At 39.1% G+C, this 27,517-nt stretch overlaps 2 protein-coding genes across 6 annotated transcripts in view; both read left to right on the top strand.

The window, feature by feature from the left end:
* Positions 1-535: 535 nt before the first annotated feature.
* Positions 536-1,699, top strand: PTH (parathyroid hormone). The gene is made up of 2 exons (XM_075501443.1): positions 536-630; positions 1,426-1,699. Exons 1-2 carry the CDS (start codon positions 545-547, stop codon positions 1,697-1,699), a joined length of 360 nt encoding a protein of 119 aa, XP_075357558.1. The 5' UTR covers positions 536-544.
* Positions 1,700-7,172: 5,473 nt separating this feature from the next.
* Positions 7,173-27,517, top strand: part of BTBD10 (BTB domain containing 10) — a 31,061-nt gene continuing 10,716 nt past the window's right edge. Inside the window, exons 1-2 of one of the 5 annotated variants that reach the window (XM_075502101.1) lie at positions 7,188-7,314; positions 14,725-14,883. In XM_075502101.1, coding sequence (XP_075358216.1) covers positions 14,783-14,883 — 101 coding nt within the window. In that variant the 5' untranslated portion in view covers positions 7,188-7,314; positions 14,725-14,782. Of the gene's footprint in view, positions 7,315-14,724; positions 14,884-21,781; positions 21,916-21,950; positions 22,115-27,517 lie in introns of those variants that run through there. The other 4 variants (XM_075502102.1, XM_075502103.1, XM_075502104.1 and 1 more) reach the window with 4 other exon arrangements.

Here is a 27,517-nt window from a genome sequence, read left to right on the forward strand (position 1 = left end):
CATAACTCCGTAGAGTTATGCCTCTCTACAAAATTGTCAAGAAAAGTATCAGCCTCTTCATTCTAAAGAATATGGAAAAGGAATAGATAAAAGAACAAAACTTTTCACTTGCATAGCTATATACAAGTATTTCAACATACTTGAAGCATATAAAGTATATTTGATTTTTTAATAATAATAATGATGATGATGATGATAATAATAATAATAATAATAGTATTATTGGAAGAACATGGTGCTTTTCACCCAATTATCCAAGAGATGGGTACCTATATGATGATGATGCAGGGCAACTAAGGCTGACCAAAGTTCTTAGACTTGCCTACAAAGTAACAGTAAGTTGCTCACAAAATTAGTATAAGAACTAAATTCTTCATTTGCATTCCTTGCTCTAACCCATTTCACACACAAAAAAATATTTTTCAAAAACACTTCTCTGATGTCTTTCTTCAACTTTTTTTCTAAACTAAAGTTCTTTGGAATTAACAGAAATTACTTGAAATACAGATTTATACATGTATTAATTTCTATCTTTGTAGACAAAATGACTTCTATAAAAAATCTGGCCAGGACTGCAATCATTTTATATGCCTTATGCTTTTTTACAAACTCTGATGGAAGACCAATGATGTAAGTACATTCTTATACACTTCTGAAGTTTGGAGGATGACTGTAGCTGTTCTTGAGAACGTGGTTGATTTGTCTGTATGTAAGTTTATGTGTATGCAAGTCCTCTGTCCCTGCTTTTGAACCCTTTGGCCAAGCTGGCCAAATTCTGTCCTCTAGATACAGCTGTAGAGATCTCAGATACTGTGAGTTCTTACACATTTTTTGAAAATAGGCAGATGAGTAGAGGGAGAAAAATCATATAAGTGTTCTTTTAGGAGTATCATTGGGTGAGCTGCATCTCTTATTAGACGCTGGGGCGGGGTCTACACAGGACAGCATCTTTTTTACTGTGCAAGAATCTAGCTGGAAGTCACACTTAGACACTAATATCAATCAGCATTGAGACACAAATCCACAGGAAATCATGCTTCCTTAGCTCTAGTGTTCACAGAAAACTACCACTGAATAAATGCCATAGTTTTATTAATCAGTTACCTATTGTCATATAAGCTCTAAGCTCATCTACAACAGCTAAAATAAATGATAAATATATAGTCAAACAATATTGTCACAAAACTGGACTACTTCCCATTTTTGATGCCTTCTCACTAATATATCCATTACCAATAACAAATCACTATCCACCCTCCTTCTCTTCTCCAGATGTCATTCTATCCCTTACAAATTAGAAAGGTAGGTTCTACGGCTCTGTATTGCGATACCTCACAAAAGTTCCCAAACCTGGGTTTTTGAGTGAAGATCTAGAATTCAAGAAGGGCCACTATGAGTCTCTTTCTTTGCTTTTCTTTCACGTAGGAAAAGATCAGTGAGTGAGATGCAATTAATGCATAATCTTGGAGAGCATCGACACACTGTGGAGAGACAGGACTGGCTTCAGATGAAACTGCAGGATGTGCACAGTGCCCTTGAGGATGCTAGAACCCAGAGGCCTCGAAACAAGGATGATATTGTCCTGGGTGAGATAAGAAGTCGGAGGCTGCTCCCTGAGCATTTGCGGGCAGCAATGCAGAAGAAATCCGTCGATCTGGACAAAGCTTACATGGATGTACTCTTTAAAACAAAGCCATAATGAAAAAAGCCAGAGCATTATATCTGTCCAAGTAAGCACGTGTCTGTATATCATTGATCAAGTAGGGCATTTTATTATTATTTATTCAAGCTGCAATAAGGATTAAAGGCTCCATTCAAGATTGTAGCCCCATTGAGTTAGACATTTCACAACCAAATAATAAAACGTATTTACAGTCTACCCATGACCATTGCTGCTAATTTCTGGGTATCTTTTAAATGGCTAATGTATCTTATAAATTTCCAGCATAAAATGAAAAAGAAGCCCAAAACAGTAAGAAAGGTGAAAAATCATTTAAGACCAGTTCTACTACTCTTACATGGACAGCATTTGTATGTAATCACTAGGCCTACTTGTACTGTTAACCAACAATGAATAAATGCAGTAGAACCTGTCTCCAGAATAGGGCACCATTTTGCCTAGCATTAAATTTTGTTTAACTTTGTACTAATGAAAATATGTAAACTTAAATCCACATTTATTTTCAGAAGAAGGCCTAAAATCAGATGAACATTAATTACATAGCAAAAGCTGCATGATAATAATTTAGGATTAAAGAGTGCAAACATAAAAAATTGAAGTAGGAAGGCAAAGCTTAAGATTAAAGTACAATGGGATAAAATTAAAACAAATTCTGTACTAAGTAGAAGAATGAAATTTTGCAAAATACTGAAATGAAGGGAAGGTTTGATTACCTTCCCCTCCTCCAAAAGATGATAACCTATAATTAACTGCAGAAACAGTGGGAGCAGAGATGGTAGCATGTATCTAAGCATGGCCCTAACTATAGAACTAGGAAATTATTCTATACCAGACAATTACAATTGAAACAAAAATCTTGCAATATATTTTTTTTGTCCCTCATTTTCTCTGTAAACTATCTATCTCTGAATTTCTGTATGTTGTTAGGCCTCATGTGTAAGTATTTTTTGTTTGTGAGACCAGTGGCTCTCATAAATAAAATTACTTATTTTCATAGACATTTTTTTGTAGCATTGGGATCTGTTTGCCAAATCCCCAAAATGAGAACCATTAACATGCAGAAGCCAACCTTGGAGAGGAACCATTAGCTGTAATACATTCAAACTCTAAGCAGGACTCAAAAACAATCGGACATGAATATGGACGGGAAAAAATCAGTTACGATAACAATAATTTAAAAAAGCAGCAAAGACAAAATTTTTTGAATGGTATATGCACATATGTGCTTAGGACCCTCAATCATTTCTGATTAATAAGAACCTTTTCTCAGTAGGAATAATGGTGGTTGCCTCCAAATTTGCCATTGCCAGAGCTCAAACTTAGATGAATTGCTGCTCTAAGCCAAAGTGTCTGTATGTATGTTCCCATATCACTTCTTATTTGTTTGTTTGATGTCTAGCATACCTTGGGGAATGTAGTAAAAAACTCATAAATCATTACAAATATAAATGCAATCTGCTGGAGGCTAGAAAGGTACTTGTAACTAGTGAACTGTAGTTCATAATCTTGGCTATACTTTTAGTAAAGGCCCTGATGCTACAAGCAGATGGTATGCCTGTGCACATTGGTGTGCCCCACACACAGGCAAGGGTTCCATACCACTTGTCTACTTGTAGAATCGAGGCCTTAAGGTGCACTTTCTATTTATTCTTTTATCAGACATCTGTGCTAACTTAAAGAAATAAAATTGCATTTTTGTACCTATGTCTCACTTATGTATTACCAAATAAAGTGGACCAAAAGCTCTTGGACATTATTTTAAAGCATAATAACTGACTGACCTGTAACTATTCTGATATAATTTAGCATTTGGGGCAAGATTATTAAGCCATTTTATTTTATTACAGCAATATAAATACAAAAATAATGATGAAAGCAATTTTTATTTTTCCTTTTGTCTTTCCTGCACACAAAATCATATTGATGGTTAAGCAAAAGGTATTTACCTAGCACAAACCTATTTATGTCCCCTTACAAGAATGACACACATGCAGAAACTATATAATCTTCAAGTGCCAAATTCATAAACTGTTTCATTTTGATCTAAACAAAGAATTCTATTATCTAAACAACTTGTTCTTCCTAATCTTCAGCTATCCAAGTAGATGAAAGATGCTTACATAAATATTTAAATTTTCTGTACACTTCAAAAAATACTTGTTACTTACAAAGGGCTTCAGGGTCAGAGACAGATGATGCACCACTGAACATCGCTTAGCTAGAAATATGGCCACAGACAAACTATACTCAGCACTGTCTCATTTATGGCTAAAATCATGTTTGCTTTGCCCACATACAGTATGATTTTTCAGAAGGACTAAAGACAGCACAGTGGCAGATGAATTAGTGCCAGGTAATGCCCATTAGAAAAAAGATGTAACTTGAATGAAATTACTTACTAATGGTAATTATCTAGAAAAAAGATTTGCTATGGCTTTTCAGCTTAAACCTCTGATGAGTGTAGCAGCAGTCAAAACAGAAAAATGCTTAGAGTGGGGCAGAGGATGTTATAAAAAATATTTTAATACCATGATATATTGCAAAGATTCATCTTCACCTGGACTAACACGTGCAATTTTGGACATCTCTCTTTCACAGATTAAGGGGACTAGAAAGAGGATGGTAAGAAATAACAGGGCCAGTGAAACATTTATATATGATAATAAATGGTAACAACAGCAGTCAGAAAAGAAATAAATAACAAGAGGCATGATAAAGATATGATGAATGAACAGTACAGAGAGATAAATGATATTGCCTACCTATCTTTCTAAGAGAACAAGGAAAGAGAGGCGAAGAATTGAGCTTGCACATGGCTGAATATGGAGCTTTTAGCTAGTTTGAGCCAAAATCTCATCTCCAGCCAACATCACTGAAGGAGACAGTGGCATGACTCTTGGGTATGCTCAAGTTCTTTTCCCACGCATGCACTGCAACGTGCCTTACATCTACGCCAGGTTGTGTACTTGCATGCAAACAATGTAAACACTAAGTGAGCCTGCACTTCACAACAGACTCAGACATGCATGTGACTGCCAGAGGAGACTTTCTATGTCCCCTGTTATAGTGAGATAAAGTTAGAAAAGTATTAGGTCTGCATCCCTTCACACCCACAGGATCAGCCTTCCAAAGATGGGGTGTCTCTAGAAGGCCTCTTTCCTCCCTGAAGAATGTGGTTTCTATGCACATACTTCCTTTCAAGGCAGAAAACCTTGCTTTATGATCTGACAAGGGCTTTCTGCTAAGACATGTGTCCTTGAAGACCTATCCTGTGCAGATGGGTATCTATTGTACACACCTGTTTTTTATAAAATTCTCAGTGAAAAGAAATATAATCGTGTCTCTCACTCATGACTCATTGAAACAAGAAGCACTAATACCAATATCTGTCCTCAGGGGAAGTAAAACAGTAGTATGTGAAAAAAAACCAAACCCATGAAAAATTAACAAAGCCAAAATCACAAGAACTCTAATAAAAACTAGATGAATTGTAAGATCTGTAGGTAAAATCTACTGCTGGTAATTTAACTGCTAGTGATTTGGCTTTCTTAGCTGCTTCTAACTTTGGCTGCTGTAAAAACTGCTGTTTAATATTGCTCAGCTCACTGTTAAATCACTGTTAAAGCATGTAACATCTGACTCCTCGCCTAGTTAGCACATTCTAACAGCTTTTGTGGGGGCTGCTTGGCCATCATTGTTCTGCTGGTGGATTTCTAGAACTGTGTGGTTTATCTCTGTGGTTATTGTTAAAGGATGGAAAAGAGAATTTGTTTAACAGATTCATGTTTCACGGTATATTGTAGCAAAGCTTGTCTCTTTTATGGGGCATTTCAATATAGCGAAGACACAAATCCTTGCTCTCTTGCCCCTCCTTTCCCTCCTCTCCCCAATGAGCATAACGTGTACAACTTGCCTATCTCATATTCCCTGCCTGAAGCAGTCAGATCTGCTAATGCATCAGGCAAGTCCAGAGGTGTACACTCACCAAACCTTTAGATTAATACTTCGGTGTCCCTGAAAGAGGAGGCTGCTCTGTAAGACATACAAGAAGCACACGAGAGGCATTGGCCGTAGAGTTCCAGTCTCTGGAATCTGATAGCAAATTTGTCAACTTCCTCCACCAGAGCTTAAATCAGAACCCCTGCTCAAGGTGAATATACTCATCAGTAGGCTATCAATTCACGTTCCCTCTTACCTGCATGTTTTCCCTGGGAGGTCTGGTCCAACAGTGGCTTAAAATAGCATTTTATGTGACTCTGAGAAGACCCAATACATGGTGGTTGATCTTCACAGTGGGGCTGCCCCAAAATATCCACTGTACAACCAAACTGACTTCCCACAGTGCACAAAGAAGAACAGATAAACACTCAAAAGTTTGGGCAGAGATTTGCTCCTTCTCTTCCTCCTCCCAAACTCTCCACTAATTCCAATTTGCTTCAATATACTTACTGCCTAGACTTCTACAGTCTTTTCACCTGATATGGAAGTCAAGCTCTGCCTGTATTTAATAATGACGCTATAGAGAATATCTTAAAAAAGAGACAAATGTTGTCTTTAGATCTGGATACAGTTGGGGCTTGGTATCGTTTTATTCTCCCTCCATGCGGAGTGCAAAGGGTTTAAGTGTCATCTTAACAACTCTGACACTTCAGTACACTGACGTTGCCAACAATGAGGGACACGATAGTTCTGCCTGGGTATTATGGAATGAAAGCCACATCCACTAACTATATTCCTAAATAGACCGCAGATTACACAGACTATATAACCAATAGGGCTGTACAAACCTAAAAATCACAATTCTAATTTAAATCAGGAATCAGTTTTAGGATGAAAGTTGTGATAGCAAAGATGTCAGCTTGTCTAGCTAAACTGTATTATATCCATCTTTGGCTTTTTCTTTTACGCCAGGCAGGGATAGACGGATGATGGTGCCAGAGTACCACGGGGGTAGACTAGAGGCCTGGCTGCTGGGTACGTGCTGCCACGTACAACCGGTAATGGTTGTTCCTCAGAACACCTGCGTGTAAACACTGACAAGGGCTCCAGCGGAAAGGCAGCTGCCCAGTCATCATCCCCTCAGTGTAGCTCTACAGGGGAAAGCTTGGCTCATCTGCCTCATCTTTCCCAATTACCTTTCCGCGGCGGCAGGCGGGAGGCGAGGACCAGCTCTTCCCGCCGGCGGGCGGCGCTCGCTCTCCAGCACCGCCTCTCAGCCCTCAGACCGGCACCCTCCACCCTCGGCTGAGGCTCCGCCTGTTTGGCCGCACACCCTGCGGCGGCGCCCGGCGGGATCGCCATCTGGCCCCCGCCCGCTGCCCGCGACGCGACGCGACGCGGCCCCCCGGCGCGGCAGCGGCCCCCAGGCAGCCCCGGGCTCGGCCCGCCGCCGCACGGCGGCACCGTAGCAACCGCCGCCTCTCCGCGCAGGCCCGCCCCTAGCAACGGCGTCGCCTCGCGCCCCGCCTCGCCCCGCCCCCTGCTCCGCAAGTCTCGTGAGATCTCGGCGCCGCCGCCTCCTCTTCCTCTGCGCGCTGGGCGACTCTCGCGAGAGGTGGCGGCGGCGGTTGCCGGGCCTGGGTGCAGTGGCCGGTGGCGGCGGGAGACGGTGGCTCGGCCGTGGCGCCGCGCGGGTGAGTGGCGGGCGGAGGCGACGCGATGCGGAGGGGTGACTGAGGGCTCGGCTCGGCCCGGTCGGGCTGCGCGGAACGCCGCTCGGCGGAGGCTGTGTGCCGGGGCTGCCGGGCCGCTCCCCCGCGGCCAGGGGCGATGCCGCTGCGGCGGAGCCGGCGGAAGGTGCGGGCGGCGGCGTGTCCGTCCGCCCCGGCTCTCGGCCGCGGCTCCTGGGCTGTCCTCCCTCAGGGCTTGCGGGAAGCCGGCCCGTCCGTGGGTCTGCCGTGCTGCCGGCCCGGGCGAGTGCCCCTGCCCCTGCGAGGGACCGGAGCGGAGCGGTGCTGTAGTCGCCCGCCGGCGTTTCGGAGTACTTCGGCCGGCCTCGTGAGGCATGACATCTGTCCGTGGGCCTTGCTTCGGGTTTCCCTGTCGCCCGAGACAGATCGTGTGCTGAAGCTTTTACACTTCAAAAGCATCGTAGAAAGAGTACCTTCGTCAGGTCACTGTGCCTTGATAACTCTGTTACGTGTGGTGTCACGAGTAGGCTGAACACTACTTAAATGACTAGTTTTAGTCGTGTAATGATTATTGGTAAAACCTGCAACTGCTATGAGGGCTGTTCAGAAACAGTGTTGTTGCTTGGGACTGCCTGACAGCTGTCATATAATTCCTGAGCATACTTACTTTGCATAATCCCAGAGCATTGATTTACCTACTCAAATGATTTCATAATGAGCTCAGTATCTTTATAAAACTTTTTTCCACATAACCATATTTTATTTGCAGAAAATTGCTTGTATGATAAATCTGTCATAGTACAATTAGGTGTTGCAGTTGCCTATCATTACTTTTTTTCTTTAAATTCACTTTTGTTTCTAGCTATTGGGTCTGCGTCTTTTTTCTTTTTATATCTGATCCCATCAAACGTGTCACTTTAGAACTCTTTTCTTTCAGCATTTGGATCCAGCTCCATCATAGACTTTTCCAGGCTTGTTTCTGTCACTTGTCTGGCGGCTTTGTCCGAAGTAGTGGTTGAGTATTGTATCTTTTTGTTCTTTATTGTTGGCTGCCTCTTACAAATTTGAGTACATGCTTAAAACCTAGCTTCTTGGTAGCCTTTTGACTGTCATCTTCTGTTCTCCTTATTTTTATTTGCCTTTTTTCTTTGTGAATCATCTTCAGTGATTCATTTAAAGAGTCCTTATCTCTGTTGTTGCCTCATCTTTGGTCATCTTTTCCTTGGAAGACCCTCTCTTTCTGTCTTCAATTTGCCATTGAATTAGATGATCCAGAAATACAATTCAAATTATCAACTTAACACTATTCACAGTTCATAACCTGATAGTTTGCACTCATTTTCTTTCATGTGAACTAAAAAACTGTCTCTGCATCATCTTGTGTAGCTTACCTTGAATTCGTATAACTTTAACTATACTGTAAAAAGGAGCTGGCTGAACTTTTTATTTTTTTTTTTAACCATTTCTCTGGAGTTAAGGAAAACTGTTGCACTGTATTTGTTTTGCAGGTCTGTCAGTGTGGATTGGTCTTTCACTAGGTCTTTTTCTTGCAAAACATCACAGTGAAATTTTTTTTTCTATTAAGACACACAAGTCTCCTGCCAAAAGCCTTTGCATATTACCTCTCAATTTGTCCCATTTCTGTTGCAAAAACTCGTAGTCCTGCCTGTGGTCATCATTGCTGCCTACTGATGATGCGGTTTGAGACTGAGACTGTTCTTAGGAGCTTTTTCAGCACATGTTTGTATTTGTGCTTTGGCCCAGTGTGTTAATGCCAGGGAAACTGGGGGTTAAGAAAGACAGCAAGTTAAAGCAGCTCTCTTATCACACATTAAACGCCTTCTTGAAGCCCAGTTTTCCTATTAGGTGCCATTGCATTTGAAAATGGTAAACAGCTGATGTGTGGATGACACTGCTTATTAAATTAGTCACAAATGTCATCACTGTTGGTTTTTCTGTCACTTTGTTATAAACTGTATACTTTTGTAGATTGTACGCTTGAGGCTGGGGCTCTTTTGTCCTGTATGCATACACAAAAATCAAAATCTCATTATGTGCTAATTTTATTTCAGCACAGCTTTCCCTTAGCAGTGTTGCTGAAATCTTGGCCCAGTGCTGTTGCTTATAAATGAAAGTATGTATCTCTTTGAAATATGTATAAAATTAATAGCTAATTTAGAATTCATTTAAAATGTGCAAAATTATTCAGGATTTTCCTGCTCACTGAGATGTATTGTTACTGCTGGATACAACTATGCGTATAGACCTTGCTTGTTTCTTCAAGAAATCTACCTGATAATTTGTTTCATGCTGTGCATCTTGTCACTGATGCTGAGTGTTATGAAGCCGTGTGTCTGTCTGCTTTCTGTTTTATATTGGTGGGCCACAGGGGATGGGGCTAGTAGTAGCAGCAAGAGGTTAGGTTCTGCTCCTTTTTCCTGCTGTAATAACCACGATTCTGCTTTTGTGTGGGAGAAGTTGCTCAATCCACTGGGCTTTTTACAGGTAGACCTAGGCTGATTTTACATGATGAATCCTAATACAGAGGGGGAGTTGGGAGTCATCTGCTTCTCTGCTTTTTAGGCTTCCACTATCAATAGGTGTTTTATCGTCATGTTCCATTTAGGAATTACAGAGTTAAAGCTTGCAAGATAGTCACTGGATATCTGTTGCTCATGGTGCTATAGAACTAGGAATATCATCAGCTTCATGTGACTACTCAATTTTTTTTCTTTTTTTTTTTTCCTTCTTACTTATTAAGAGAAACTTCAATCCCAGCCTACTATGTTAATGTTGACTGTATTGCAAAAGATGTTTCTTAGCTATGCTTTAATCAGTGTCAGTTTGATAACATTTCAATGATGATAATTTATAAAGCTACTTTATGTGGCTGAATTGTGGCTGACATCTGCACTAGTTTTCAAGAAACTCACTTGGCAGGTATGGATTTCCATGATATATGGTGTTTGCATTATAAGAATGTGTACTTTGAACTGTATTTCTTAATTAGGATATAATGTCACTGTGCTTGCATTCTCAGTAAATCTTACTTGTAAGTTAGGTTTTGTTGTTGCTGCTTTTGTGCTTTGATGACTAGAGGCAGCAAACAGCAGACTGTCACCCCTTACAGAAAGTCTAAATAATCTGAATCTTGGAGCTTCTCTGTCACAACTAATGCAGGTTTTGTCTAGTTGGTTGCTTGTCTCTTGGATCTTTCAGGTTATCCTGGTTCACCTTTACAGTGTATTTCACTGATGGAGCAGGTTAGAGCAGATGAGCTTCTGAAACCTGTCCTACTTCAGGAAATGCTTCTGACCAAGGCTTAAAGCTGAGTAGCTGCCTGAAGTATTATGTGTTAGTTATCTGAATGTTGTCTTCTGTACTGACAGCTGGAGCAATCAGTTCTTTGTTCCACCTGATGAGCTGATGTCCAGAAGATGACATCGTGGGCCTCTGCCTCAAAACTTCAGGCAATTTTAATCAACTTTTTAAGTAAGACTCCAGAACTTTGCAGCCTTACAAGTATTCTCAATAAATATGGCGTGGCTGGCTGGCTTGAAACATACTGATATTGGTTGAGGTTAGCTTTACTTCTTTCCTGAAAGATTTCCAAAGAACGCTTTTTTCTCCCCACCTGCAGTACCTTGAAGAGTGCAAGTCCTGCATCTCACAAAAGTATATGTCCACTTCTGTCCAGCATCTGATGTTGTCTAAATCTTGCTTAATCTGCTGTGCATCTTTTGTGCATTGTAATTTGTCATGGCATAGAACTGAATATGATTTAAGTGTTATTTAACATAATCTGTTCTACGGCTATCACAAGTTAGTGTATGATACATCCTTTCATGAACTCTTCAAGTGGTGGTGTAAACACATTAATTACTGTATTTTGCAATGCCTGGGGTGGCTCTACCACATGGACTATTAGCTTCCCAAACCCAATGGGTGTCTGTCTTTACAATTCCCTTGTATTTCAGTAGCCTACAACTTTGATGAATTAGTGATGATTCTGGCTTCAAGTTGGTGTTAGTAAATCTGAAGTGTTCTAGCTGTCCATGTTGAAGGCTTTGGAAATTAAAGTCTGCTTCCTGATTTCCTATTTTACATGATTATTCCCTGTGCTAATTCTCTGGAGCATTGGCTTTCTGCATGGGGGTAAGAAATCATTCTTTACACCTGTAGCATTGCTTATTAGCTAATTAGAATGGCAATCAGTTTGGCCACTGTGACAGTGTTTTGTGATCTACAAAGGATATTTGGATTTGATTTTTTTCTTTATTTCATGTGCTCCCGGTGCCTTTTCGCCTTTACCAACATTTCACAAGCAGTTCCTTGATTTCATGGGAGGCATTGGATAGTATTTGGGGCCAAGTACTCTAGCAATTTTTTTGTTTTACGTGCAAGGCCAGAATGTTCTGCAAAGAACACTTTCTTTATTGCCCACAGTGTGAATCCATAAAAAAAAAAAAAAATTCGTTTGAACCACAATTGAAACATACTCTTTTCTATTGCAGAAAAAAGTGGATTTGCTGAAGTCTTTAAAAATTAATCAGGAGGACTAGTTAGTTACCTTACAAAATTTATACAGCATTTGCTAATTGAAAATTTCTATTTTCAATGGAGAAAAGCATAAAAAAAATATTCCTTATTTATGGTCTTACAGGTTTGTTAAAACCTGAAATAAAATTGATAAATACATTTGTTTATAATCCACACAAAAGTGCTATCAACAATGGTCAAGAAGAAAAAAATTACAGCAAATTGTTTCTTAGAGAAGTGTTATTTGTTAAGATCCTGCTGAGTGGAGGATGGAGGGAAGACTGTTTCTTGTTCACAAGTTCATAGTGTGACACACTTGGAACTATATTAGAAGTTTCACAAGATGTGGCTTTGGACACTTTCAGATCGTTTATCTTCTTTTCATAACTGTGCTCTAGTTCTGAGTTGTGTGCCCATCTGGTACTCCATCAGTGACACTGCTGGGGTTCCTCATATGCTTTAACCTGGGAAAAGGGAGTACTGTTGTTCATGAGGAGCAGTCCCATTTGTTTGTTTCTGTCCTTCTGTGTCATCTATTGTTTGTAATGGCTTAAGCATGTAGCTGCATAGCAAAGCAGATTGAGGAACTGATCCTACTCAAAACAGTCTTTTTCTTTGAAGTTTGTGTGAACCTATACCCTCCTGTTGAGTCTGTCACTTTCATTAAATGAAAGATGGGGAGAAGGCAGAAAGTGTGAGACAATTTAAGAAAGTGACTTTAAATTGTCCTTTCAGCTGCAGTTCTCATCAAAACAGCCACTTTTATATGTCTTTCCAGTGCTTCAGTGAAATGATTAAGAACTTGCTGCTGGATGACAACCTGTTTCTGATAAGGCACCTGCTTTGGTCCATACCTGAGAGAGTGAGATGTTTATAAGTCTCTTAGATGGTTTTAAAGGGAAGAGAGAATTTGTGGAAACAAGCAAAAGCTTGAGAAGAAACGCGTGGTGCTAAATGAGCCTATCACTGTGGTGCTTCAGCAAATATGGGAGTCAAAGCAGCACCCTGTGGTAATCAGTAGCTGGGAGAGATTGCAGAACAGGAGCTGTGGTGTTCCACTGGGAGGTTGCTGGTCTTTGCTTTTTGTTCTAAACCGTGTTGTTGCCACGAGTAGTAAGACTCCCTGTGTATCTTGCTTGAGTGACTCAATCTAATGAACACGATTTGTTTCAATTCAGGATAAAAGGTGTCTATTTTTGTATTGCTTGTGTATGAAAATGGTACATCATATTGCACCCAAGTTCTGAATGACTGCTGCTGAAGTAACTTGGGACTGGATTTAGAAACCAGCCTTCCTTCCCCTTGTCTCCTTAATAATACTTTTTCTATTCTGAAATAGGTTGCAGGTTTCTACTTGTTAAGCCTCTAAACACACCTGATAAATGTGTGTAAATCCTATAACCTTCTGTGTTTGTGTAGTGTTGTCACACATTGACTGTGCTTTGATAACCTACATTTCCAGGTAATACACAATGAAATGCTTATTGGGGCTTTTTGCTTTTTTTTGCGTGAGAAAGTTGAGTATTTCCTGTAATTTTAAATAAAATGTTTTTTCCTTTCTTGAATCTATACAGACACCTGGCCATACGAGTCTTCCAATCAAAGTGTGTTTAATTATAGAAACGGTAACAGGAAGAAAACCCCAACCCTGTGGTAGAGATTGTATGCTTGGTATAAAATCTGTTTTCTTTGTTAGAACTGAATATGAAAGAAAAACTCATATGCAACTAACATTTTCAAGAAGCTTGTTCTCTACCAGTACCCTGTAATAAAAAATATTGGGTCTAAATTTAGCTAAGAGAATCTAAATTTGTCAGAAGAGCTTTTCTGTTCTCCATGACTAGAGGGACTTGTTATTTGAGAAGCTACCTTGTTTTAAAGAAGTCTCAATTTCTTTGGGACTCACTTCCAAAAAGGATAAGTTTCATTGAATGTAATAGAAATGCAATAAAAGAGGGGAGGGGAGAAAGGAGATAAGATGTTTCTAAAATATTTAGCTTAAAATTTTAGTGACATAGTAGGCTTATCTTTCCATTACTTAGTAGGCTTATCTATCTGTCATTCAATTCCCCCCTGCCCCAGATGCTATACAATCATCAGCTGTTCACTTGTGGCTACTTTTTTGTTTTTGTAACCAGGTCATTCTGAACTATACAACTCTCTTGACACAGGTGTTACTTATAGGTATGACTGGAACACAAGACATTTAAGAGTGGCTATGTTTATTGACAGTCACAAGGTTGTCATATCTATGAATGAATTTTGGTGGGATTTGAACATAATATTGGATCCCAGTCAAGGAAGGGTGGGCTTATAATGTCTATTTTTCTATTAAATTTTTGTGACTTTTCTGCAAAAGTCAGCGAAACTGGACTACATTGAGTGTTTCTAAGGTTTGCTGTTGATTCCATTTTGGCGTAAGGACTCGGATATAACTACTTGTTAATCTTAATTCTGTTTTGCTCTTGGGCAGCCATTCAAATTATAAAACTGTTGGTGTCTCTGCTACAGTTGGGATTTTTCTTTGGATTAACTTTATACATTTGAAAGAAAATTATGATGTGTTTGCCTTGTGTTTTATAACCGGTGTGCAAACAGAAAAGTCACAGTGAAATTAATTGTGGCAAAATTGAAATTGTCTACCAACATTTATAGAACTATATTTCTTAAAACAAAATAATCTTTTTAGTGCAGGTATCAGCAAAATGTGTAGAATATTATTGTCATGCAATTTAGAATTTGTGCTTCCTAGTATATCCTATTTTCTCTAACCTTTATTTAAAAACACAAAACCTAACGACAGTACATTCTGCATGTCTAATTTTTTTTTCTGTGTGGCATTATTTAAAGGTAAACACTGCTTTCTTAATGTAGGTTGTGAGTGCTGCATGTGTGCTTTTCAGAGCAGTAGTGTGAGGAAGCTGGCAGTGGAATGGCAGGACGGCCTCATCCTTATGACAGTAACTCCAGTGATCCAGAGAATTGGGATCGGAAATTGCATAATAGACCTCGTAAACTTTGTAAACATTCAAGGTAGGTGCTATGTACCATCTATTGCATTTCAAAAACTACAATAAAAGTCCACTCTAAAGGCTACTGTATCTGGTTGTGGCAAGTCCTGTCATAAATTTTGTAGTAGTTCTTAAAAGGAATGCTGCTTAATTCTTTTAAAAGATATTTTCTAACCTAACTGATTTGTCAGCTTCCCTAATCTGTGCTTAGATTTGTTTTGCCATGGGTGGGATTTCCTTTTTTTTTTAAAAAAAAAACAAAAAAAAACCAAAAAAAACCCAAAAAAAAACCCCAAAACCAAAAAAACCCCAACACTAAATGCCTTGTGTGCATATCAAGGCACCAGCTAAGTGACTAAATATGTGAATTTTTTGGGGGTGCTTACTAGGAGTTACTTCCTGTTCATGACTTTTTAGTTGTTGGTACTCTCTGTTAAGTAGCATACTTAATTATGTGCAGCTTGTTCATGGTGATAACTAATAGTTGCTTGCATGCAAGTATCATGCTCTATAGCACTTTCTTTGTAAAGTTGTGTGTCAGATCTTGCTTTCACCTGCATCCCTCACTGTAAGAGTGTTTTTTTAAATTGTTCTTGATTTGAGGACATCATGAAGTTAATTAGTGTTTTTCCAGCATACAGTGTTCAAAAATGAACTAAGCAAAGCAGTTAGTCACCTAGCAAATGTATGTGAAGAAGCATGCTGCTGGAAATAAATATATAAGCATCCAAATAAGTGTGTATCTTCCAAGTACTTTGCCCTTTTAGAAGTGCTAAATATAACTAAAACATCTCTGTTAGCTAGCTAAAATTGTTAGTGATTTAAGCTTTCCCACTTGCAGGGTGATAGGAAAAGAGCTAAGGAGCACATTCAATAACAGCAACTTAATTCACATTTTTATTGCATAGATTCAGATAAACTGGGCTCAAGTGTTGCCCAAAGTATTCTGTGGGCAATTAATATTGTGGGTTATTTTCCTGTCATTAAATCTTGGATAATTGTGAGACATCCAAAAGGGCAGGAAAAAAGAATGCACCAATAATTAAAAGGCTCACAGGGAGACCCACATAATTATAGACCTGTCTGTGATGTGAATAATGGAGCGGTTAATACAGAACCAAAGAGGGTGGCGGCTGCTGCTGGTCAGTATAGGCTTATGAAATACAGCTTTGTACAGTTGATGTTTTTATTAAGATGATAGTGTCTGGTAAGTGGTTGATCTGTGCTTCTTATTTAGGATCAAAATGTGGCACAGCATCGGCAAATGAGCAATATAGATATAATAGGGCATTGCATGCGAGTTGAGGACTGTTCGCTGTCAAGTCTCGGAGTGTGATTGTAAATGGGTGATTCATTGTTGAGTCCAGTTCATGCAGTTCATCTCTGATCCCATGCTACCTCCCATGACTGGTGATCTGGAATAAAACCTAAAACTGATATTGATGCAGATGACCCATGATGGGGAGTGTTAAATAATGAAAAGGACTCGTTAATAGCATGTGATCTGAGTGGTTTGATAAACTGGGTGCAAATAACTGTGCATTCTTCATATGACTAAATGCAAAGTTAAACATCTAGGAACAAAGAATGTAGGCCATTTGTGTAGACTACATCAACTCGCTATCATTGGTAGTATTGGCACTGTAAAGAACACTGTCTCAAAGGGTAGTCATTTGAACATAACCCTCCAATAACATCATATGGTCAAAAAGGCTAATGCAGCTGTTAGATGTATAGTGGAGTTATTGGAAGTCTGGTATCAGCAGTTCAGGGAAGATTTTGATTAGAGGGAATTCTGAAGACATAGAAGTTACTAAATATCTTTTGAGACAGGGAAAACTCAAAGGTTAAATAACAATGTCTTGATCAGTCTCTAAAGATCCTTGCAGAAACAGCATTATGATGATGAGCTTTAGTCAGTAGGCAAATTTGTAATAAAGGGTAGTAGCTGGAAGCTGAAGCTAGGTAAATCCAGTCCAGAGAAACAGTGCACGTCTTACCATGTGTGGTCTATTGTGAACTATCTATTTTGGGGAAATGTTTAAATAAAAAGCTGTGCAGCTTTCTGAAGAGATTGTTTGATGCAGACAGACATTAACTTAAAGAAGTCTGTGACGTATGCCTTTCAGAAAGGCTGCTGTTGATCACTTCGTATGATCTGAATTCAAGGTTCACACACCAGAAGGTATGAAATCTATGCCTCTAAAATAATTGCAGCTAAGTTGGACATATTTCTGGCAAAACACAATTTGTGTTTCCAATAAAATGCTAAACAGCCAGTGTTTTATGGAAGCTTTTAATGTGTATGGTGGGGATATAGTATTCAAGCTAACATCTAATTTTTTTTTTTTTCCCAAATAATGTAGGGCCGTTTTGGAAAGCTTTGAGAATCCAACTAATGGTTTGAGGTTGTAATAGAATAAGGAATAAATTAAGGAGATATATTTTGTTACCTTGTTCCTTTGAGATACTTGATTACTTCAGAGAATCCAATTATTGGAAAATAGTGTACTTTAGTCAAAAGCCTAAACAAAATAATTGCATTTAGACAATATTGAATATATTGACAACAGCTGAATATAGACATATTACTATCATTTCTGACTTAATTGACACTTTTTCTCCAGACAAGTGAAAGTCTGTGTGACAAATGCAGTGTGAGGGGAAAAATGCTTTTGGAGACATAAATTTTAATGGTATAACTTGAACAGAACTGCTTTGTTAAAAGGTTTGAGTACTGCAGTCTTATTTGTCTTGCACTTTCAAAATATGCCTTGTTATCATAAGGAAAAAAAAATACTTCAGGTTTGAAAAGTATAATGGTGAAATAAGAACTTGATAAATATTACTCCCTTGTTGAGATTTATTAAGATAGATGCTTAGCTTATCACTTCTTGGTGCTTTGGAGTGTTTAGTTGTCCAGCCTTAACATTCTTAAAATAGCTTAGATAATTTTCTAGACTCATAGAAAGCATAATCTAGGACTGTGAGCCGTCCTTCTGTGTGTAAGGCTTACGTGGCAGCAAGGATAGCCATAGGACTTGGCTCCCTTCACTGTGCCGTCTGTTTGAGGCAAAGGATGTGTGGCAGAAGTGTCTAAGGGGGTATACGTATTAAACAGTTACACAGGTTAGCTTTATATCTTTTTCTTTCTAGTTTGGCAAATGTCCAATTTTTGAAACGTCTCGCAAGTTGTACCATTGTTTTCTCTCTTCCTCTTTCTTACTTGTTCTGAGATGGGCAATGTAACGGAAAATGCAGAAGGGAGAGATTCAGAAAATAAGGACCAAAAATATAATGCAAATGATCCCTTGTATAAATCCAAAGAGCCTGACAGGTTAAAATTATATGGTGTTAAAGCTGACTGTAACTAATGATACAAACAGTCTTGTTTGACCAAGCTATTACAAAAATCTTGGAGATGCTTTTTATTTAAGTACCCGAATAAGATGGAAGAAGACTTTCAGGAACCATATGTTGACTAAATGGTGGCTAAGGTTCAAGTAAATGGTCTCTGTATTCATATTTGCATTATTAGGTATTGCTGTTCTGTATTTTCTATATCATTTTTCATTGGTTATTAGCTTCCCACATGTAACTTCTCGATAGTGCTCTAGTTTTTGTTGTTGTTGGAAGACTTTAATTCTAATTCTGTTGTACTAAGTGCTTTCTCTGGAGTTGTGGTGAAAAGTCTGTGGCTTAAATTTGCTTCTTCCTTAAGATTTGTCCTGGATTTAATTTTCTAAATCGGCTTCTGTTTTAGTCCCATTTGATAGTTCCTTCTTTGTTCATTCTATTTAGATAGTACTAGATTGGAAATCGTGCATGCCCTGCTGCATTAATGAACGAAATGTGGCTGTGCTGTGATTCTGTTGTCATGACTCTTGAACCTCTTGAATCTTTGAAAATCTTGAACTTCTTTGAAAAATTTTCCATAGATGACAAGTTACTGTGCAGATGCTGAATGCTGAGAATTTTTTCCCCTAATATTATTTTTGCATGCTGGGAGGATGCATTCATGGGTTGTGAATGGAAGTGCCACTTGTCTCAGCATTTTGTAAGTGCATGAAGCATCCCCAGAAAGGTCCTTTTCTCATCTCTGGAATGATATCAGAATGTATAATCTGTTTTCCACTGCAGGACAGGTTTTATTTCTCTTCTTGTAAATTGGGTTTCTGCAGTTGAACATTTTTCTAGCATGGGGCAGGCCTACACAATGTATGACATGAAAATAATTAGGCCTACGTTCGCCATGGGCTCAGGTCACAGTCTATGAATTACCGTGCATAGTCTGCTTTAAGTTAACTGCAAACATGCCTGCTCTTAATTGCAACCTGGTATTGGCAGATCAAGAGCTCTTCATCTAGATTTTATTGGTGCCAGGATGTAAAGCCCTCAGAAGAAACTGAGATGGGCTGGGAAGAGATCTTCTTGGAATCTAGAAAAATGGGCTGCAGTCAGTGATGCCTTTCAAAAACATCAGTCTACCAATCTTTTAAGTTATCCAAGATATAGTGAGTGGTCTTAAACAGGTTTGGGTTTGTCTTCCCCCCCCACCCCCCCTGCTTCCATTTTGCCATCCTTCATTTCTGAAACAGCAGTTTGTGAACACTACTGAGAAGGAAAGGTTAGTGACTTCCTGTGCAAAAGCACACACTAAATCCTGTTGAACTTCTTCAGCACACAAATGACCTTTTCCACATATCATCAGGTATTATTTGTGGTGGTCTTTGGCATCATGCAAAACTTCATCAGATCCTGACTTTTAATTAAGACACAAAGCACTTCAGAGGTGAAGCTATTACGCTCTGAATTGTTATGCCCTACAATTTTTATGGACAACTCTTTTTCTGCATTGCTGTCTGCTCCTTTCTGCTCTGAGGGTAGAAACTTTAATGGCTAGATACAGGTTCAGTAAGTGTTTGGACCCAGTTCTTTTTGAACTTGAACTTCTGAAGCTGGTTTTTAATAGATGGAGGTACTTTCCAGTTCCAAGGAGGAGAATATGCTTCTGAGTTTCTTAAACTTTGATTTTTACTTAACATCCCGGTTTGAAAATGGAGTAGGAATTGGTATAAAAACAAAGGCAAGGAGTATTCTTTTACGAAGGTCGTGTATTTGGGTAGCTTGACAGAAGTCGTAGGATGTGAATGTGTACCTACCTAAAGATTAATTCCTTGCTGCTTGAAAAATCCCTTTGGCAGCTGAACACTCATGGGATTTTTTTGTTGTTTCCTCCCTGAAATGGAACTGAATTACTAAGAAATATATTACTCATGGTTGAGAGAGCCCACTGAAGACCAAAATTATGTGACTATTTAAGAATTTTGGAGCAGGAAAGTGTTCACAGAGTTGCCGCATTGAGCTGAGGGAAGATCCTGTAGCACTCCCCAAATTAAGCAGAGAGAATTCTTTCCGAGGGCTTCCTTGGGGTGGAGTCCCAAGTTAAGTGTGACTGCTGGACTGTGCTTCTACAAGATTTTGATGGATGCATGTCCTGGCCTTGGGTAGTTTTGTGGGAATCAGGAGCTAATCCATCCATGGCATGTTCTTTCTACCTGAAATAGGAGTAAAGGAGAACAAAACATGCTGATTCTGCTATGGAGAAAAGACCCCGTATGGGGAACCAGTGCTGAAAGAACCTGGGTGCACTTGCACTTTTTCTTGCTGCTGGGGGACTGTTCTACTGGAGGCAAAAAAATGCCTGAGAAAGAAAAGAAGGTTTTTCCAGCATACTTTCTATACAGCTTATTATAGCCATGTCTTCCACGGCTTATTTTGAAGGGAAGAAAAGGCTTACAAGACTGTGATGGTTATTCTACCCCTGGTGCATGGGGAGGGTGGTTGTGTGAACCCTCACAAGACCCTAAAACCAGGAGAAAATTCACTGCTCAGGTAATTGAAATTGTGTGAGCACAAATTTTTCTTCCATGTCTAAAGAGCTGACTCTTCAGTCTAGAATGCTGATGCTCTCTTGCTTTTCTAATCACAAGTCTCTTGTTTTTCTTACTGACTTCCTCTTTGTAACAGCAGTCTTTTGCTGAACAATCCCCTTATTCCTTCAGCTTTCATCATATTTTAATTTCCACTCTACCACTTATGACATCTTGATTTTTATTTATTGTTAAGACTTGTTTTTGAACTATTCCTCTAGTGTATTGTGGCTCCTTAAAACAGCCTACAGACATTCTAAAAAGAATCATTTAAAAAAAGCTGTAGCATAATGCTTACTTATCCTCCCCCAAAGAAAAAACCTCTAGAAAATTTTATCCTGACACATGTATTAATTTGCTTTGTTGCTTTTTGCGCTCAGTGGGCTTGACTTGTCAAGCATTTGACCTATTGATGTGAAGATGCACTACATCAGGACTTGGTGAACTGATTTCTGATCAGTAAACATACTGGTTCATATAACTATATATTAATATTTAGATTGTCACAAAGCATAGCACACTTTTCCTGGCTTAGACTTGCTGGAAAAGGGATGTTTGTAGTTAAAAAATGGAGTCTGTGCTGCCTTGTTCTCAAAAGGCTATTGCTTTACCGGCTTATGAACTCAGTGAAAGGTGAATTCATTTTAAATATTCATCCAGGCAGACTTTACAGGAACAAATTAACTGTCCCCTGAAACTTGCATGGATTTGTCTATCTTGAATGATCACGAGCACAAATGAGAGATGTGACAAGAGAAAGTTAGCAATAACCTTTTCAGATGTGGTGTTTGTGTGCTGAAACCCGACAAGCTGGCAGGACTAGAAATAGCTTCGCAGATGGTACTTGGCACGGTACCGAGCAGCCCTCCTCTCGCACGCTCCCCACCCTGCCCGTCAATCGCGGTACCCAATGGCTGCTTAGAGATGGGGAAACGGCAAGTATGAATTCAGCTCACAGCAGGCTGTGAGGTCAGACGTCAGTATTGCACTACGCATGGCTGAGTCAGTGACTGTGAGAAATTGAATTGAATTAATATCTAGAGGGGTTTGCGTCTTTGAACACTTAATGGACTGTATAGCTACAATCTCTTATCCTTGAGGGGAAGATGATGGAGGAAAAAGTAAGGCTTGCTGATGGTACAGTGAACTACTGAAGAAATGATGGAAATATCAAATATGCTGAACTTAACAAGTAATGCCAAAGGATGCTGATCTGGCTTTCAAAGCTGCCTTCTTGGAAGGAACAGAATTCCTTTGTGCTCTGATTTCAAAATTATTTCCATGCTTTTGTGTTTCCTCCCTGATAGATACAAGAGGAAGGTGCGTATCCGTTAACAGGAATAATCTGTGGGCATTATTCAGGAAAAGAACGAGGAAAAGGAAAAGTACTGTCCTTTGTGTGCACTGGTCAATTGAAATGTCTGCTGACAAAGAACAGACTTCAGGGGGAGGAAGAGGGGCATAGCATTGTCATTGTGTAAGTCCTAGCAATATGAACAGAACAGATTTCTTTTCTTCTAAAGCCTTATAGCATTATATCTGTAACTTAGTGTATAGATAAAGCTCTATATCCCTTTCTACAAGTGTTGATTATGTGAATCATCCTAGGAAAGGATTGGATCTAAGTTAGTAATTTAAGAAGAGTTAGTTAGTGTAAGTTTTAGAAGATAAAGGGAGGAAAAAAGGGTAAAAATCTTGGTTAATACTGCACTGCTGCGTCCTTTTCATTTAGATAAGGTTTTAGGGTGGTTTTGGGGGTAATAAGTATATTGGTTTAGCGCCGTAATTCTTTGTAGACAAGAGCCTGTTTTATAAAACAAGTATGTTTATTGGCAGTATTCAGTAGGATGCTCATGAAGTTTTTGTATTGGAATACATGCTAATTGTTTTAGCAGTAGAATTAATTCAGTTTAATGACTTCTTTTAATCATTAGTAATTTATTCAGAGCAATATGTTGTTATGTATAAAGACAAACTGAAGCTCTCCTTCCACAGATGACTCCAAAGCATCATTAAATTGAAGAGCATTTACATTTTTTAAAAACAGCTCTTCTCTTACTGCAAAAATAGGAAGCATACCAGCATGACAAGTGTGCCATTTTGATGGCACTCTTTTTCCTCCTTTACACCATATTAAATAGGTTTGCTTAAATAAAGCCTTGAGCTTATTTCGTTTTCTTTTGTGAGGCAGCTGCTTTTAAAGAAAATGCCTCTTCTCTTTACAAAGGCAGAGCTTCCTTGATCCCTGACTGAGGGAGAAAATAAATTCTATCACTGACCTAAAGTTCTTGAATGGGTGCAGTGCTAGTGTCACAATGTTGCTTTGGAGCCTGGAAAAACTGTATATTGAATTTGTGAAGATTGTCTAAATCTACCAATATTCATAGGGTTTGGTGGTGTGTTTTTTTTTTTTTTTCCCTCCTGTAGGAAAGTAATTGGTAAAGCAAGGCTCTCTTACCTTTCCTTTATAAACTTTTGGGTACTAGTGAGTCTACATATATGGGGCTTTTTCCAGCTTTAGTGAATGAGGAAATGAGTTGTGGGTTTAAAATGTTGGGGTTTTGTTCTCTCTTAGTTTTACATTAAATGCAATATGTTATTAAGCATGCAGGAGAAAATTTTGCTTATAGGCTGGTGTTGTGCCTCAGTCATTGCCCATGGTTTCCATGGCACAGTGTGCAGCTGGTGGTCATCGGCTGGGAAATTAATTGAAAGTTGACATTGCAAATAGTTCTTTCCAGAGTGAGATAGAGATCTGAAACTATAATGACTTTCTTGGAGGCTTGAAGTAATGCACTGTGCAGAGTACCATTGACTGTTGTAGGCTGAAATTACAGATTAATATAGCATGGCAGCCAGCTGCCGCATGAGACCAACAGCTTCCTGGCACTTCCAATTATCAGTGGCTCACTGCTGTTTGAGAAGTATTGGTGTTTTATCTGGTCTGCATAATGCTTCTCTGAACCACAATACTTCCTAACAGTTTGCCCGTTCTTGCAAATGGGGCAGCTCTGCTTTTGTCAGTCACTTTTCCATCGGTGTAGGTAGGCAGCTGCGTCAACACAACTGTGGAACTCCCTACTGAATGCCAGTTTGGCTTGCCTGCATTGCTGGGGACAGGTTTGTAGTTAAAGTTCCGTTTTCTATGAATGTTAGGACTTCTTGAACAAAATGCACTGCCAAGTCTTAGCAACTAAGAAATCAGTATTTTAAAACTACGGAGAGAGAGAGAATGAATGGTTTTTGTCTTGGTAATGCACGAAGTGAAGTAACTTCTAACAAGTTTTGTATTGCTGGTATGGAGCAGAGGGTGTTTGCATTTTCCTGCAGAAACAACCTCCTGTCCCCAGTGGCTTTGTTGGGGGGGGGGGAGGGGGGGGGGTGATATTATTAACAAGTCCTCCTATCAAAAAAATCAAAATTATTTGGTAGTTCTGATATCTTCATTTTTTTAACACTTGCAACTTCTTCTAAAGCCTCTTTACAGGAAATTATAAGCCACGGGTCTTCTTTCATATGTACTGGCCACAGATACAGTTTCTTTTTCAGACTAACTGATAGAGTAGCTCAGCGACACAGTTTTCCTAGTCAAATACTGCAGGGTAAAGCCAGCGACTGTCTCTTCTGACATGCTAGATTCCACCTCTTTATTTTCTCTTTGTTCACATTTAAACTCATTGCTCTACAATAAACAAGACAACTACAAAGTTGTATTTCAGTGGTAGTATTTATCTGAGTACACATGCTGTCGAACAAATGGAACTTCAGATTTTGTCAGGTATATATCCAACAGATCAAAGAAATGGGGTCTTTTTTTGTGTACTGTGACTGAACAGTGATAAGATTTAAGATTGACATTTTAGATGGCTGTTATTAGGATGAGTGAAGATTCATGATTCAGATGGTGCTGTCTCAAGCCAAACTGCTTGAATTCTCAGAAATCTTGCAATTTTGGCTTGCATCTTGCATCTTCTGACTAATGGATAATGTGCCAGTCTCACAGCATTAATCTGTACATTAAAGGGAGGAAAGTACAACATAGAAGCACAGCAAATGAATGGTGTGGCCAGCTGCAATTTGAACAGCTCTTTGAAATTATTTACTAATCTATCTGTTTCAGAAACAATCGATTTCATATTGAAGGATCCTGTCCTCCTCCAGCTGGCAGCCTCTGCCTCTTTCGTAGTGCAGCGTGCTGAATTGATGGTTCATGTGTCCCTACTCCGAAGGGATGGACATGGCTGGCAGCCGGAGCGCTGCCCCTCTCCTCCCAGGCTTGCTGGCTGTATGTACCAAGGCAGAAGTAGCCCCAGTTCCAATACTGGGAAGGTATAGCTGAAACAGTCGTGCCCGGCGTGTTTAGTCCTTAATTCAGACATGACTAAGGAGGAAGTATGATGCCAGCTGAGTCAGTGTTACTTCCTGTAGCACCTGTTTTTCTCAACTCCTGTAAAGAGATTATTAACTAGGGCTCGCCCTACTTCAGTGTGAACTCTGAATCACTGCTTAGAGGGTAATGTGGCTTTAGATAGTTTTCTGGATTAAGAATCTCATTTTAATTGCCTTCTCTGTTAAAGGGTAATTCATGTCTACTCTGCCAAAATGCGTGATAAGCCTACATATCCTTACAGTGGTTCAGTTTCATTTTCTACTGTGTTTCCCATATTGAAAGCAACTAGAGTGCTTTACCTATTGAGAAATAGTGAGTCATACATTTTGATACCATACAATGTGGCACCTGCAAAACTCTGGTTTCTCACAGCATGGTTAGAAATATTACCAGGGCTAGGATCAAAGCGCTGCTTTAACAAAGGCCTGATCACATGTGGCTTTATTAGGATTTGCTGAGATTTTGTCACAGGACTGCTATGTATGTGTTTGAGAACTCCACGCGCACACACACTCACCCACCCCCTTTATGGTTATATTGTGATGTGCAAATATAAACCCTTTGGGGCAGGTGAGATACAGAGGTTCTTTTTTGTTTTGTTTTTAAAGTTTGATCATTTCTTGGGAAGTTTAGCAGTAGTAGTAATGAATATAATCATGTATAAACAGGGGTCAGACTTTGGTTTTCAAGTTAGATTTTAATTATAGGCTGCAATCCACATTTCTGATAATTTTGGGGCATATTTTGTACCTATTAAAATGCTTATGTTTTGTATGCATATTATATATATGGAAGAAAAGGTGCAAAGGTTTTCCTAAATTGTTGATGTTCTTGAAAGGGAAGTTTACAGATCTGACTCTTGCAAACTTTTGCACATTTCACTTTCATAATACAGAATTGACCTTTCTCTAATAGAGATGTAAAATAGGTAAGACAGCACGTTAGCCATGCTGAAATGCTATATATCTTAATGCGTTCAGAATTGCATTGGAAGTACTGAGGAAAATTCTGTTTCCTTTTAATGAAAGTGGTTGGATCGTCTTTATTCTTGGACTGTAAATCTGAGCTTTTCCAGCCATAAGCAAGGCTTGCAGTTCTTTAACCTTATTCAATAGACCTTTGGCTGACTTCACATCCTAAAGATGCATGTCTTATTGCAGCATATTTTAAGCTTGGCAGGAAACAGTATTGCAGTAGATTCTCTCTGCACCAAACTTCTGCTTTATCGGATACAAGATCCTTCCCTCATTCCAGTGGGGTGGGGAGAAGCTTGTGTTCCTTAGCTGAGAGGTATATTTCTTATTCTTTGCATTGTGCTAATACTCATTTTGTGCCAATGTAAACTGCATGAGATCTATCATAGCCTTTTTGTTCCAATTTAAGCTCCTCTTCTTATTTGTCACTGAAACCTGAAGCTGAAACACGTCATGCTAGATGTTCACTTTTTTGAATAGTCTTGATTTTTTCTTTTTTTTGGTCATTACTTCTAAGCAACTTAAAAAGAGGACATTCTGCTCAACTCCCTTGTACAGTTCATGCTTTTAAAATTTGTTGTGCTTTTCTTAGCTAGGTCATTATTCTTAATTCTTTGTGTTCTTGAATTCTACAGCATTCCTAGCAGTCATATTTAAGGTCTCTTGGTAAAAGTTGTGGGATTTGCAGGCTGAGAGCAAGTGGGGCATCGAGGCTCCTGTGGGAAATTATGACCTTTCTTTGTCTGTCAGACCTTGTAGTTGTGCAGACGTCTGTTTCAGTTATCCAGTACCTGAGGCTTTTGGAAAGTTCTTCAGTTAAACCCATAAATAAGGAGTGTTGTCATGCCCACACTTGAGAAGCAAATAGCAAAGGAACTGATTTAGGAATACCAGTGGGGTGCAGGGACACAAATATGTCTGTGCTGTCCTGATATAAAAACTTCTGTTTTAAAGAGTACAAATAAAAGGTGTAAGTATTTTTGGTAAAATTCAACAATAGCTGTTGCAAGTTCATATTTAATATTTAGATAGTTTCTGAGAGTACTGGATCTTGAAACTGACTGGTTTTCTTGGTAGGTTTAATAATTAATTGCAAAATGTAATCAGTGTCTTAATTTACGGAATGTAACATAACAATCACAGTCTAAAAAAATCTTTAACCGTTACATTAAAATTTGCTAGTTTAGAACAAATGTCTTACTTGTTACTGACAGTGCTGTAGTTCCTGGCTTTAATAATACAGTTCATATGTTTGCTGTCTGGGTTGTGGTGCCTTACTATTGTTCCTTCTAAGAGTCACTGAACATTTAAAAAAGAATGCGCAGAAATAAACCCTTGGCTGGTGTGTCTTGATGTATC

This window comes from Mycteria americana, chromosome 5, assembly GCF_035582795.1.
Source record: "Mycteria americana isolate JAX WOST 10 ecotype Jacksonville Zoo and Gardens chromosome 5, USCA_MyAme_1.0, whole genome shotgun sequence".
NCBI classification, from domain to species: domain Eukaryota; kingdom Metazoa; phylum Chordata; class Aves; order Ciconiiformes; family Ciconiidae; genus Mycteria; species Mycteria americana.